At 36.1% G+C, this 13914-nt stretch overlaps 2 protein-coding genes across 2 annotated transcripts; both read left to right on the forward strand.

The window, feature by feature from the left end:
- Window positions 1–1689: 1689 nt before the first annotated feature.
- pvalb3 (parvalbumin 3) lies at window positions 1690–4057 on the forward strand. The gene is made up of 5 exons (XM_077201155.1): window positions 1690–1793; window positions 2869–2936; window positions 3340–3472; window positions 3577–3686; window positions 3793–4057. The coding sequence occupies exons 2-5, from the start codon at window positions 2876–2878 to the stop codon at window positions 3816–3818; spliced, it is 330 nt and encodes a 109-aa protein (XP_077057270.1). The 5' UTR covers window positions 1690–1793; window positions 2869–2875; the 3' UTR covers window positions 3819–4057.
- Window positions 4058–6830: 2773 nt separating this feature from the next.
- Window positions 6831–10058, forward strand: pvalb9 (parvalbumin 9). Its single transcript, XM_077201277.1, has 5 exons — window positions 6831–7087; window positions 7602–7669; window positions 7777–7909; window positions 8509–8618; window positions 9197–10058. Exons 2-5 carry the CDS (start codon window positions 7609–7611, stop codon window positions 9220–9222), a joined length of 330 nt encoding a protein of 109 aa, XP_077057392.1. The 5' UTR covers window positions 6831–7087; window positions 7602–7608; the 3' UTR covers window positions 9223–10058.
- The last annotated feature ends 3856 nt before the right edge of the window (window positions 10059–13914 follow it).

The following is a 13914-nucleotide window of genomic DNA, read 5'->3' on the forward strand; positions in this document are numbered from 1 at the left end:
TAAAATCAAACGTAACGCTGTTAAGAGTTAGCCTACTCAGAGAAGCAAAAGAAAGAAGCGCGAACCGAAAGCTGAAATCACCGGCAAGCCTATGTTCGTTTCATAAACATACGTTACAAGCTCTACGATGATCTGTGAGTTTGCATTTACCTTACATTTCCAAAGCACATAGTGTCGACTGAAAAAAGGCTACTATGGCCACCTCATCCGCCAGTAGGCTATTATGGTTCATTTGTGATTCATGTTCTTCCTCTTGACTCCAAAGCTTGTGAGATGATTTGCTATAGTTACATGACTGTACAGCGAACTTGGTTTCTCTCAGGTAAAATTACCTTAACTCTTGCCGTTGATTTTTAGAATATCTACTACAGAGGGCTTTCGTCCTCGTATATTATGTTGGCATCGTATATTAGCCTACTATTAGCTGGCGCTATATTAAAACTGTCACCATCCCGCTAGCGGGATATCTAACTTTACTTCGCTATATAACTATTAAATCCTAATCTAATTATGACAAACTATATATCGTTGGAAAGGTCTTAGACTCCTAAATAGATATTTTAGCGCTGTTTTTTTCTTACAAATTATGTATGAACAGTAATATATGAATTTATGACAAGAGTGCGCCTCAAAAAATCGACATCATTACAGGAGTTTCTGACCTTTGTCACAAAAAGTCGACGCACACACTTTTAATAATTGAAACTTTGGTTTTTAATGCTAAAATTTCATAATAAAACATAATCTAGTATTTGTCAATAAAAAAAGATAATTTAAAAAAAAAGTAAAATAAGAAGTCCTCTAAAAAGTATAATATATATTATATATACATATATTTTTTTATTATTATTATTATATCACATATTTTAGTAGTTATCACAAATTAGGTATCATTTGAAAGATTACAAACTCAGAATTCATCCTGTGCAACCCGTTTTGAAATTGGACGTTGCGTTACCATAGAAACGGTATTTTTTTATTAGGCCCCTCCCCTTTTGGCCATCATCTTTCATAATTTATAATCAAAACCTTTTCTAATCTTGACAAAACACATATTGTCAGAAAGGTCTGAGTCTCAAGGTCCATATTTAGTGACAGAAGTGATATTTGGAGAGAAATTTATAAATTTGTTATGGCAGAATGCATACAATTAAATTCAATGGAATTCAATGGCACCCGGTGGCTATTTTTGGTATAACGCCTAAACAAAATCTCATGGGAACTTCAATTTTTGTGATATCAACTTTAAAATTGGAACACAACTTGTTTAGATATATAGCTTTCATTTTATAGTAATTTTATTTTATATTAAAAAAATATATATTAATAAATTATATTTGATTTACTGTAAATTATAACTTCCATAACTTTTTCATACTTAAATTTTTTAAGTGCTTTCACTTCAATAATAATCTGCTGATTGTTTTCTTTAAAACAAGACCAAACTTAGGTCTATATCCCAAAGCATTCTTGAATTACAACCATTCAAGTTTGTATAATGCATTTTAATGTAAATTATCAAAAGGGGGGGTGACAGTTAAGGGGTTAAGGACTTATAGCCTACGTAGCCTATACATTTCAAGCTTCTTCATTTAAGAGCATATAAATAGAACACCCTGACTACTGGACACATTTTTCAACCAACTGCCTCCCATGCGGTGTCCATTACATTATTCCTTTTCTCCTATTTCGGTTGAGTAGTAGTAGCCTATATAAGGTGGAAGCCATGGAGTTGGTGCTCACTGCAGGAGCCAGTTTCATCTTTGCGAATCCAAACCTAAAGACAACTCGAGGTGAGTGAGTGTCTTCTCAGCTCACAATATCTTGAAACGAGCAACAGCGGTCATACGACATCGGGCTGATCCGGAGAGGATGGTTTGACTTATTAAATCTTGGCCACCTGGAGTGGGAATAATTTGTGTCTTGGAGATAGGCTATTTCTCTTTATTAATCGGTTTGATGGGTGAGATGTATAATTTATCATCATTCTAATGCTATTTCATTTTATTTATCCATGGCACATGCATTTTGTTTTGTTTTTTTTATATGCAGCCCAATGTTATCCAATGACTTGTTTGCATTATTAAGTAAATTATTTTATTTTATTTTTATTTTACTTTTACTTTTTTGTTAGGCAATCGATTTTTTGGCAGCACTTAAGGTCTCATTTGTTAATGCATGAACTAACAGAGAGCAATAACCTTTAACATTAGTTAATCAAATATTTGTGTTCATGTTAATTCACAGTGCATTAACTAATGTTAAAGATACAACTTTGGATCTTAAAAATGTCTTAGAAAATGCTGAGATTAACATTAACTAAGATTAATAAATGCTGTAAAAGTATTGTTCATTTATTTTTTATTCATGTTAACTAATGATAACTAAATAAAAAGTGTAATTTTTATAAAGTGTTACCAATTTGTAATAAAGAAGGTTGGACATGAGAGTGTAAAATTAATTTTCAAAGTTAAGGAATCTATTAGTGGTTCAAACTGAATGTCTATGGTTTATGTTGTGTGTTTGGGACATGGCTTTTAGTTTTTGTAATCAGGCTCTCAAAGTATATCAAAATTTGAATTTAGATTTATCGGCCAATATATTGTTTATCGGCTTTCAAATGTAAAGAATTATCGGTTATTGGTATTGGCCAAAATTTTCATATCTGTGCATCCCTAATCATAACACACTATAGTGTTAAAGACATATGCAATGACTGCCATTGATCAGTGGCCAAGCATATATGGGAGCAAATAGTTTCTGATGACCTGGGTGTCTGGAGTAGGCTTATTATAAGGCTGAAATTATACATATACAAATTCTAATTAATATATCCAAGTAAAATTAAACCCTCTGCCATTTTTTTAGGCTAATCATGGCATTCGCTGGTATTCTGACTGATGCTGACGTCGCTGCAGCCCTGCAGGCCTGTCAAGGTACCCTGCATGTTTCTGGACCGTCCTATTGACCCACAACCTAAAGCGAGAACATCAATGTCATGTCGTCCCAAACCCACTTGACTTTCTTTTTTGCGTGGAACAAAAGGCAGAATGTTAGGGACTGAAAGTCTCAGTCACTATTCATTTTCATGTATGGACAAAGACTGAGACTGTCATTCTGCCTAACGTCTCCTTCTGTGCTCCACGGAAGAAACTCGTGTGGATTTGAAACAACATGTGGGTGTGTAAATGACAGAATTTTCATTTAAAGTTGTAAATATCATTTGTTAGAGCTTGTCATGTTTATTAAGACCCTTAAATCAAATGTTATTCTAAGTCCTACATGTAGGCCATTTATCTCCACCATCATGCTAAGAAACCTGATTAAATTACCTTCCAGCTGCTGAATCCTTCAACTACAAGAGCTTCTTCGCCAAGGTCGGCCTGACCGCCAAGTCTCCTGACGACATCAAGAAGGCCTTCTACATCATAGACCAGGACAAGAGCGGCTTCATTGAGGAGGATGAGCTTAAGTAAGTGCAGTCTTAAATCACATTTTCATATTAAACTGACCTGGTGTCTACTGGTTCAAACCCTGGAACAAACTTGAGGTTGATTGTTTGTTTGTGCTCTTCAGACTTTTCCTGCAGAACTTCTCTGCTGGCGCCAGAGCGCTCAGTGATGCAGAGACAAAGGCCTTCTTGAAAGCTGGAGACGCTGATGGTGATGGCATGATTGGAGTTGATGGTGAGGAATTTACTCCTTGTTGAACATATAAAAACATCATTGCTAAAATAAAATAACAGCCACTCTACATTGTCTTCTGATTAATTATTTCTGCTTAATTTTATAGAGTTTGCCGCCTTGGTCAAGGCATAAATGGCACCTGACCAACATCTTACTGACAACCAGTATCGTAGCCTGAGATCGCCACTTTTTTATCTTGGGGGCTGATTTTTATACATATAATTCTGACAGTCCACTACCATGCTGCACTCTGTCAACTGCCTGTCAACGCCACAAGGTCTTTCGCATTATAGATATGAACGTTGGTTCCAGTAAAATCTTTGATCCCGTTTTTGGGGAAGGACAATGAGAAAATAAACACTATTTTTCAATTTTGAGTCTTGTCTTTTTATTCTGTGAATATATTACAATAGAATGCAGCAAGAATGACATCAAAGACCACTTCGCCACTGTTTCCCTCGAGATTTTCCTATGTGTTTACACAACCCATAACTTGACAATGCTTGAACATTTTTCTCTACAACGTGAACTACACACACTCACACCCCAAACGTTCTTATCTAGTTACTTATTAGAAACATACGTTTAAAAATAAACAAATAAATAAATAAACATAACAGCTTCAAAGCACGCATTTTTGATATGGGTGTGTAATTCACATTGTAGAGCAAAATGTTCAAGTAATGTCAAGTTGTGTGTACCACAGACTTTATTTCACTCATAAATTGAAAAACACCATTATAAAAACCCATAGGAAAATCTCGAGGGAACCTGTGGCGAATAAATCTTCAGGGTTCTGATGTCATCCCTGCAGCGCTCTATTCACTGCCATTGTAGCTTAGCTTAGCGATTATAAGAGGTGCACATCTGCAATGGCTTTGTGGGTATCAGACAGACAAAAGGATGTATTTAGAATTACTATAGAATATAAAGAGTCAGTACTGTGTAGCATATTTTAAAGACGGCATGAAACAGAAGTTGCGATAGTCTTTTCTCATATGGTGACTTATATCCAAATGAAACAGCTTTGCAAACAAGATAAAATGTTAGGCGGGATTTGATTTTGTCCATCATGAAATGATTGGATCATTGTATCATCCTGGTTTGCTATTGCTGTGATCTCATGTGAGCAGAGAATTGAATAGAATTTGATGAAAGATTATGAGGGCACATGAATTAAAAATAAATGTCCACAGATAAATCATTTATAATAAGTAGTGCTATATTCCATAAAAAACAAGAATTGTCTATTTTGATTTGGTGACTTTCAAAAGCATGCCGTGTGAACCAAACTGAGGTATCATATGGTAGTACTATGTCTATGTGGCCATTGGGTGGTGTCTGGTGCCACATTTTTTATGCCTTACACACGCCAGAGCCTCACTATAACCTTTTTTTTTTTACTACTTTATGTATTTTAACACCAAAGTGATCTAAGGCAAAAAGTGTGCAGTTTATTTGGTATTGGATTTTTAACATTTGTAATTTGATTTATATTTAATATGTCATTAATGTCCACTGCAGATTCAACAAAACACAACATAAGGCATGTTGGCTGTACTGTACCAACAAATTAGAGAATGTAAATGGATAGATCTCTATACCGTAACACTATCAGTTAGTTCAGTGCATTAGAGTGTATTGGTTTGTTGGCTCGGTGGCTCCAATGTCTTGTCTTCCCATTTCCATGTCAGGCCATAGTCACTTTGTAATGGGTTTTTTCCCTCACTTTCCAGTAGATTATACATATCTGCCCAATTAAAATAAAACATTTTTAAGCTAAAAAGGAAGAATCACTTTTGTATATATGATGCATTACATTAAAATATGTATATAGTGTGGTGGATTTTGACACAGATCTTTTTATATTGACACTAATATTATTTAGTTCTCACATAATAAGATTCAGTAAGTTGTTAATTAGCCTACTTTTTACTTTGAATTATAACTGATTTTCCTGAACAGCAAACGACTTTGTCTGTAAGATCAATCATTACTCTGGCGGATGTCAGTCAGATTAGTGAGAAAGTAAGAGAAAAGTGTCAAGTTGCATGAGTAGATGATTAGTCTCAGTGTCTACCTAAGTGGATTGGACTCCTGACTACTCATTTAAAGCTTAGACAAAATAATCTCATGAAATGTAAAGCTACTTAAGTATGTAATGCTGTAAATAATGTAAAGCTATTTAAGTCGCCAAACAAACCTGGCAATAAATCAAGCATAAGCATCTGAGTGATAATTGTGAAACAGCAAAACATCAGCATCAAATACGGTATCTTACAGTATTGTTGTTAATTAACTGGTAGCAAAAAGTAGGTGATGATGTTAACTAAATCTTGTGAAACAGATCAAAGATGATTCACACAACAGGTCATACAGTTCATAAGCAATGCCTTTGCATATAGGTCATGCATAAGGGCGAACACAAAGTGATGGGTTTGAATCCCAGGGAATCCGTGTACCACAAATCCAATATATGTCACTATAAAGTTTAAAAATGACAATATGATAAAAGACACTTAATTAAGAAAGAATGAGGATGTCATTATGACAGTTTTTATTTATCATTATTAATGTAACTGTACATAATTTTAATGAGGGTATGTCTTATTGTCATGATAACCAGGGTGAAAGATATGTCCATTATACATAGCATACGCAAATGAATATACATGTGTTTACAAAAAATGTCTTACGCACAGCAAAAGTAAACATTTAATTAACATTGACATCGTTTACATGTATTTAAATGTCTTTATACATTTTAGGTCCAGTATAAATATTAAAAACATGTAGGCTATATACACACACACACAACAACAACAACATAATATATATATATATATAGCCTAATATAATATATGTATTAATTTGTATTAATTACTTTAGTTTAATTAATTAATTAATTTATTTATATATTCATTTGCGTGTGTATGTACAATGAGAATGACACGTAATATGTTTACCAAAAAAAAAAAAGTCACAGCAAAAGTGGGAAAAAACATTTAAGAAAAACATTTATTGTTTAAGTAGTTGTTTACAGATATTGCCATTAGAGAAAACAGGCACGGTTGTGATAAGAGTTAGACACACATTCACACACACACACACACACACACACACACACACACGGAGCATTTCTTTCCAAGTATGCACTATTAGGACGAAGTCCTAGTGAGTGCATTCGGTCTGAGGCTCGTTTAAATAGGAAAGGATAATTAGTTAGGCAAGAAATTCAAGTCGAGCAGTGCAACACGAATCTGATACACGGACAGGTAACCCAAGCATCACTCATTGTCCGTCCCATTAGCATATACATATATATATAAGTTGTCAGTGGATGATAGGCGCTATCACACACAGCCTTACCTCTGGATCAGCGCGAGGAGAAATCTTCACAGGTCAGATGCTGCTTTCCGTTTACCATCAAATAGCAAATGTTATGTTTATTTCTATGCGCCGTCTATAACGCACTTTGAGTGCCTTGAAAAGCGCTGTTTAAATGTAATGAATTATTATTATTTAGGCTATATGTTTTATTATAATTATTTATTTATTTACTAATTTGATTAGAGGAGAGTGACAGAAAGTAGACTACAATAAATAGGATATTGTCGTGTAATTGGCATTCAGACAAAATATTTTAGAAAGTGAATGATGATGATGATTTTAAAATGCTACAAATATTTGCCCTTTATGTTTCTTAGGCTCTTATTTCCATCCATTTTGATAAAGTGAGTTCTTTAAATTCTATTTACTTTATGTGTGTGTGTGTGTGTGTGTGTGTGTGTGTGTGTGTGTGTGTGTGTGTGTTCATGTACAATTATATACATATAATTAAATTAGTAATAAATTCATAAAGAGTACAAAATATATATAAGAATAATAGGCGAATACTTTTTTTTTCTACAACAGTTTGAATATGTCACTTACTTCCATCCTCTCGGCTGAAGCCATTGAAAATGCTGTCAAAGACTGCCAAGGTATGGCAAAGAGGAACCAAATGCACTGAATTATGTAATTATCATGATAATAAGAACAATGATAAAATAAATTATTGAGATGATCAAATATGCTTTTCATACAACAGCTCCAGACTCCTTTTGTTATAAAAAGTTCTTCCAACTTTGCGGCCTGAGCCAGAAAAGTCCCCAAGAGGTGAAGGATGTCTTCCGCATCATAGATGAGGATAACAGTGGATTTATTGAGGAAGCTGAGCTCAAGTATGTCATTTTGGCTGGTACTGAATTCATGTGTAAAGTTATGCAAAGCCATAGACCATGTTGTTGTTATTTCATGTTACTCGAGACAGTTTTATTGCTTCAATATGTTGCCTCGTTGTTCAGTGTGATCAGAGAAAGCACTTTAAATGCTCAAAAATACCATGCTCGCAATAGACATGCATGAAATCCGGTGCATAAAGAGAATTACTTTCGTTTAAGATTTACATTAAATGTCCATGTCTTACCTGATAATACCAGAGTTCCAACTAAGTCCTTTTCTAATGTAGGCTAATCCATGGAGATGCTGTCATTATGTTTTCTGTCCTTTTCTGTCCCTGCTTAATCTGCATTATGTAATGACATCAGCAGAACTAGAACTCAGGGCTAGAGGGATGGCATTCACAGCAGTCCTTTGAGGCTTTCATTAGCTCACATTTTAGCCAGAAAAGGTGAAAGAGATCATATTTGATAATTTGATTGAGGAGTTAAGCTCTATGTGACATCAATGCTAAAATGCAGAGCTGCCTGCAGTAGTAGAGTCAGAGCTCAGTGACTGTGTATCACTTCGCTTTTCTCATAAATGGATTTGTGTGCATCAGGTTCTTTCTCCAACGATTTTTCCCGGGTGCACGAACCCTGACAGAAAAGGAGATCAAGAGCCTTCTTACAGCTGCAGATGATGATAGCGACGGCCGGATTGGAGTAGACGGTAATGTTTTCTCATGCGATTGTTTCTTTGATTTCATTTGCATTATGCATCTACATGTGAAAAAATGATGGAAAAAGAAAAAGTGAGTATTTTATTTTACCATGCATCTGTTTCTGTTTCATTATCCTTTGCTTGACGTCTATTATGTCATTTCTCAGATCATTACTTGGATAGCAAGTGCTACGATTGAATAACTGTCTTAGATCATGGAAACTTGAGTGAAAAACAATCTAGCACTGCATTGCATAAGGGGATCAAAGATCAGGGTCACCTCCAATTATTATTTCAAGCCTGAGTAGCGGTCATACACGGACTGAGACAATACAAAGTCTGAAAGCAGCATTGCAAATTATTTATTTGCATTGCATATTACTGAGAAAGAGAGTTCAGAGTAAAATATTCTTCTTGTTTTAGCTTTATTCATTATTAGTGTCCACCTCTTTACTTCATGCTGAAACTAGAGACACAGAACAGATTTAGTTAGGAATTTCCCTGTTAAATTAATCTATTATAATATCATTGTCTAATTAAACTAAAGTAATTGTCTAAATCTAAATCCTGATGTTCCTCCTCTACAGAGTTCCAGACTATGGTGTTATCTTGAAAGATGACTGGATCCCTCAGCTATAAGCACTGCAGCCTCATCTTTCATTTGACTTTTTACGCTTGATTTCTTTTCAAAAATAAAATTCAGCACATAAAATAAATGTAAATTTTTTTTGCATACATGTGTCTGTTTTGTTGTCCTATTCACCCCAAATGACCAATGACAAAAATGTTCAGGGAAAATAAAATTAAGTCACTAAACTAATGCATCTTGTTTACTGTGTTTAAATCTGGTTATTTAAGGTCTTATGTTGTGGATTCTGTGATATTCACATACAAGTTAACTTTTCGATACAAGACAACCATCAGCATGTGACTGTGCATGAACTTTTAACTCAGTCAGACATTTATCATGTTAAGCTTTGACTTACAGTTCATTCATCTGTGCACTACGCATAAGCACAAAACAAAGACAATGCACTTTTACTTTTGTAATATCAGTGCATCTGAAAAAAAGTGAGCTCTATTACATTAAATAGACCTTACCAACCTTATCACTAATTGGTACAAACAACCAGGTAAAGTCATTCTTGATAGTCTCTTTGTCAGATAATTTCAGAAAGCAAGTTTAACCTTACACGTTTCAGCATTGCTATTTTTCAATTATATGCCTATTGTGGTGTATAGAGATATGGGCTGTGAAAGATTGTTGTTTAAAAATATGAATGATTGCCGTTAATACAGTATACTAACAATGTTTCAATGTCCTCAGTAGGTAAAATCCAAAAGAAGGCTTTTTGACTTACTTTAGATTGTTACGCTGTTATGATGTTCTCAGCAAACCTTTGACTTGTAATAAAATAAAACAATAAAACAGAATATATTAATATCCAATCATTTGTGAACAGAACTTGCAATGTTTCACAAACATCTGGTTCTTCTAGCAGTGTGGATGGAGATGGCATAGCATCTTATCTATAAGTTATGTCATTTGGTCCAAAACAAGATATAGTTCACTCCAAAAGATAAACTTTTAAATCCTAGATGTAACCAAAGCCTTAAAAGAAGGGAGTTCAAATGTAAAGCAGACTAAGTGGGCACAAAAGGTACAGACATTGAAAGCAGGTGTAAGTTTCAGTGAAGAGAGCCTCTCAATACTGAATGACAAGGATATCCCGCTCAGGTTACCGCTTAGCCCATTAGAACAATGGAATTGAAAATGGCGCATCAATCCTGGCTTCTGATTATCCCCATTCTGCACTGAAGCCAGAGACCAAAATGAACCATGCAAACATGTGCCATAATAGCATCAGCTCCACTGAAATAATCCCAGTGTGCTTGGCCCAACATGTAAGATTTAACAAACAACTAATGGGAGAGCTTATACAGCAATCATACTACAACGCTTATCCATATTATTCAGCAAGAGGTCACATGTTTAAACATAACATTTAAAAGCCAATATCTGTAACCACTGGACTGGTGTGTTACTAAACTTTCACTGTAAAAGTATGACTATTGATTTCAGGTTATTGTCAAGGCAGGATCTGACACACCAGAGGGTTTTCCCTTTGTTTGGCAAGAGACAACATTGTCTGTGCTGTGGACAGAGTCCTCAGGCAGAACCCAACATGAAGACACGATGCTGAGGCAGAATGAATCTCACGGACTTCGATTTTGCAGTTGCGCAACTTTGAGGTTACTTTAACAGGCTTTTCATTTACAGTTATCTTTGACCTTTTGCAGTTGGACTACTGTATTTTTACAGTATGGAAGTGCTTAATATACAGACATACTATACAATATTCATTAAAATTCTATACTTGCAGTACATATACAATATACTCACTTTACGATGTTGCAATTACTATATATTTTTTTTTTACTGTATATAGTATACATTCTTGTCTAAATCCTAGATGTAACCAAAGCCTTAAAACAAGAGAGTTCAAATGTAAAGCAGACTAAGTATAGGCACGTATGGTACAGACAATTAAGAGCAAGTGTAAGTTTCAGTGAAGAGGAATATAGTAATTCTTGTCGGTAACATGCTCTGGATGCTGTGTTCTTCATTTTTATGTAGTGTCTAATAAATGATCGGTAGACTGAACACTGAAACTGAAATACTGGCTAATATAGTGTTGTAATATAGTGTTGGCCAGTCTTAACTGATTTTCCATTCCATCAGTAAGAACAGGGTGTGAAGGTTGCATTAGTAGAGCAATGGCACAGCTCTAATATATTGCAATCCACACAACATAATGAGAAATATCAGAGTTCAAAAGAGGAAAAAATTGTTGGTGTGCGTCTGACTCATCTGTGACCAGGACAGCAAGTCTTTGTGGTGTATCGAGAGAGCTATGGTATCCAAGGTAATGTCGGCATACCACCATGTAAGACAAACCGTACTCAACAGGAGTAACTGTCATAGACAACTTTTTGGTATTTTGGAGGAGCAAGCCAATGTAATTCTGTACCGTGAAATCACATAGTGAACTGGCCACTGCTCTGGAAGAGGAATGGCTTAAAATCCCTTTCAACAGCGTCAGTACATCCTAAGCCTACCCTAAACCTAACAATCACAGAAAACTTTCTGCATTTTTACATAAGAAAACTAAAACATAATTTCGCATGATTTAATGGTTCCTTTTCAGCAGTCACGTTCGACGTTACGTCAGAACTGAACTGACGAATTGAGATCTCGCCTGAGAGCCCAATCACCTTCCAGAGCTCCCACTCAGCTAAAACGGCAGTTATGGGGGCATATACATAGAGTGTCTTTGTGCCTCACAACAGACACGAAATGCAATTAAAATGTCTGTCCAACATGAACAGGCCCCTTACATGTGAACAAGACGCGTTTAGCAACTTAGCCATTGTTTAAATTCACCTAAATAGTGTTTTAGATGGCTAGCTGTAGTCTCGCGCTGAAGTCCCGTGGGAACTCAGTTGTAGCCGGAAAAAGGTAAATACCAGTGTGCAGGTGGGAGTATAAATATAAATGAAGACATAGAAGCTAGTGAAATAATTAAAGTTTTGCAAATAAAAACATACAGTATTACTGCACATCTCTCCTCAAGCCATGTGTGCCCAAATGGAAGGATAAATAAAGTTTGCATTACCTCCACGGTGGTTGCACCCGTCTTCGTCCAAGGAATGGCTTTTTTCTTCAACCGGCCCCGCTGTGTTGTGTCTGTGTAGTCATCCTTTCAACTTAGCCATTGCTTAAATTCACCTAAATAGTGTTCTAGACGGCTAGCTGTAGTCTCGCGCTGAAGTCCCGTGGGAACTCAGTTGTAGCCGGAAAAAGTAAACGGTGTGCACGTGGGAGGAGCGTAGTGTGTGAAGAGTGATGATCGGAGTTGCTCACAAGTGAAGAAGAAATGGTTCGCGTTTGTGTCGTTCCGAATTGTGGCAACAGAATGTGAATTTTTTTTTTTTAACCAAAATTTTATTGGAAACCTGCATGTGTGTGTGTATATGCATATATGTATTTGTATTTTTCTGTTATTTTATTGATCTGACATCTTGTTTTAATGACGGTTACTGTACTTAATTAAAATACCAAATGGAAATTTGTCTGGTTTGATCAATCATTATTCTTGATAAACTGCATGCTATAATTATAAAAAATGTATATACGTGCAATAAGCGGCGGGACAGCTCGCTCGAAAATAGCGTTTGCCTCCGACGGGCCGCGGAAGGTCCGCCTTCGGTATAACGGCGGCGGAACGGCGGCTGGCCGCGGAACGAAGGCGGTAGGAAGGCGGCTGCCGCTTTTAAAAAGCGGCTGCCGCCGGCGGTGCGCCGACTCATTGCTATCTGGGTAGCAGTCTAAAACACTATTTAGGTGAATTTAAACAATGGCTAAGTTGCTAAACGCATCTTGTTCACATGTAAGGGGCCTGTTCATGTTGGACAGACATTTTAATTGCATTTTGTGTCTGTTATGAGGCACAAAGACACTCTTTATATATATGCCCCCATAACTGCCGGTTTAGCTGAGTGGGAGCTCTGGGCATTTGCGGGAACAGCTCCGTGTTGCAAGCACCAATCCGGTTCGTTGTTTTTCTATAGACATTACTCACAAAGGTATAACGATCAAGATTAACTTAAAAATTGCCTTTTTATTCTCCTTTAAATTCTCCTTAAGGCTTTCGCTTCAAAGCCGAGCGGACGCTTGTCTTCACTCTGCTTTCAATCATTGTTCTGTGTGTCTATGGAACAAGAGGGAACCCTGTTTATGTGTTCCAGCGGCGGTCACGGTTGCGGAGTGTGCGCACGGTCGAGTGCCGCAGCTGTTCACCCGAGTGCTTCAACATCGAAAGAGCATTGTAAACACAAGTGTGGCTTGGCCACTCTCAAAATAACTTGATGAACTATGTATTTTATGCATTCTCCTTAGGTGAGAAAACAAAAAACAAACATCGGCCCCAATAGTCTTTTTGCACCTAAAGCATATCCCATCTTAAATGTGTATTTATTCACTCACCAATTTAAATTTCAGACATAGGCCTATCTTTGGTATCATTGCTTCAAGTGATTTTTCATCAAGCAGCAGGAGGCTTTCTTTATCAATTTGTTCATCTGAAAAGACAAGAAGAGAAGAATATAAGAAAACTGGCCTACCCAGAGGCACAATGGGTTATAATGAAGTGCATTTCACTTTACCCTTAAAGCTGGTATCAGGACATCCAACTTCCATTCTTTCAGCTTCTCCTGTGCAAAATTATCCATTATTTTTAGCTGT

The sequence above is a fragment of the Siphateles boraxobius genome, unplaced genomic scaffold, assembly GCF_051911475.1.
Source record: "Siphateles boraxobius isolate OS27281-9 unplaced genomic scaffold, OSU_SipBor_1 46, whole genome shotgun sequence".
NCBI classification, from domain to species: domain Eukaryota; kingdom Metazoa; phylum Chordata; class Actinopteri; order Cypriniformes; family Leuciscidae; genus Siphateles; species Siphateles boraxobius.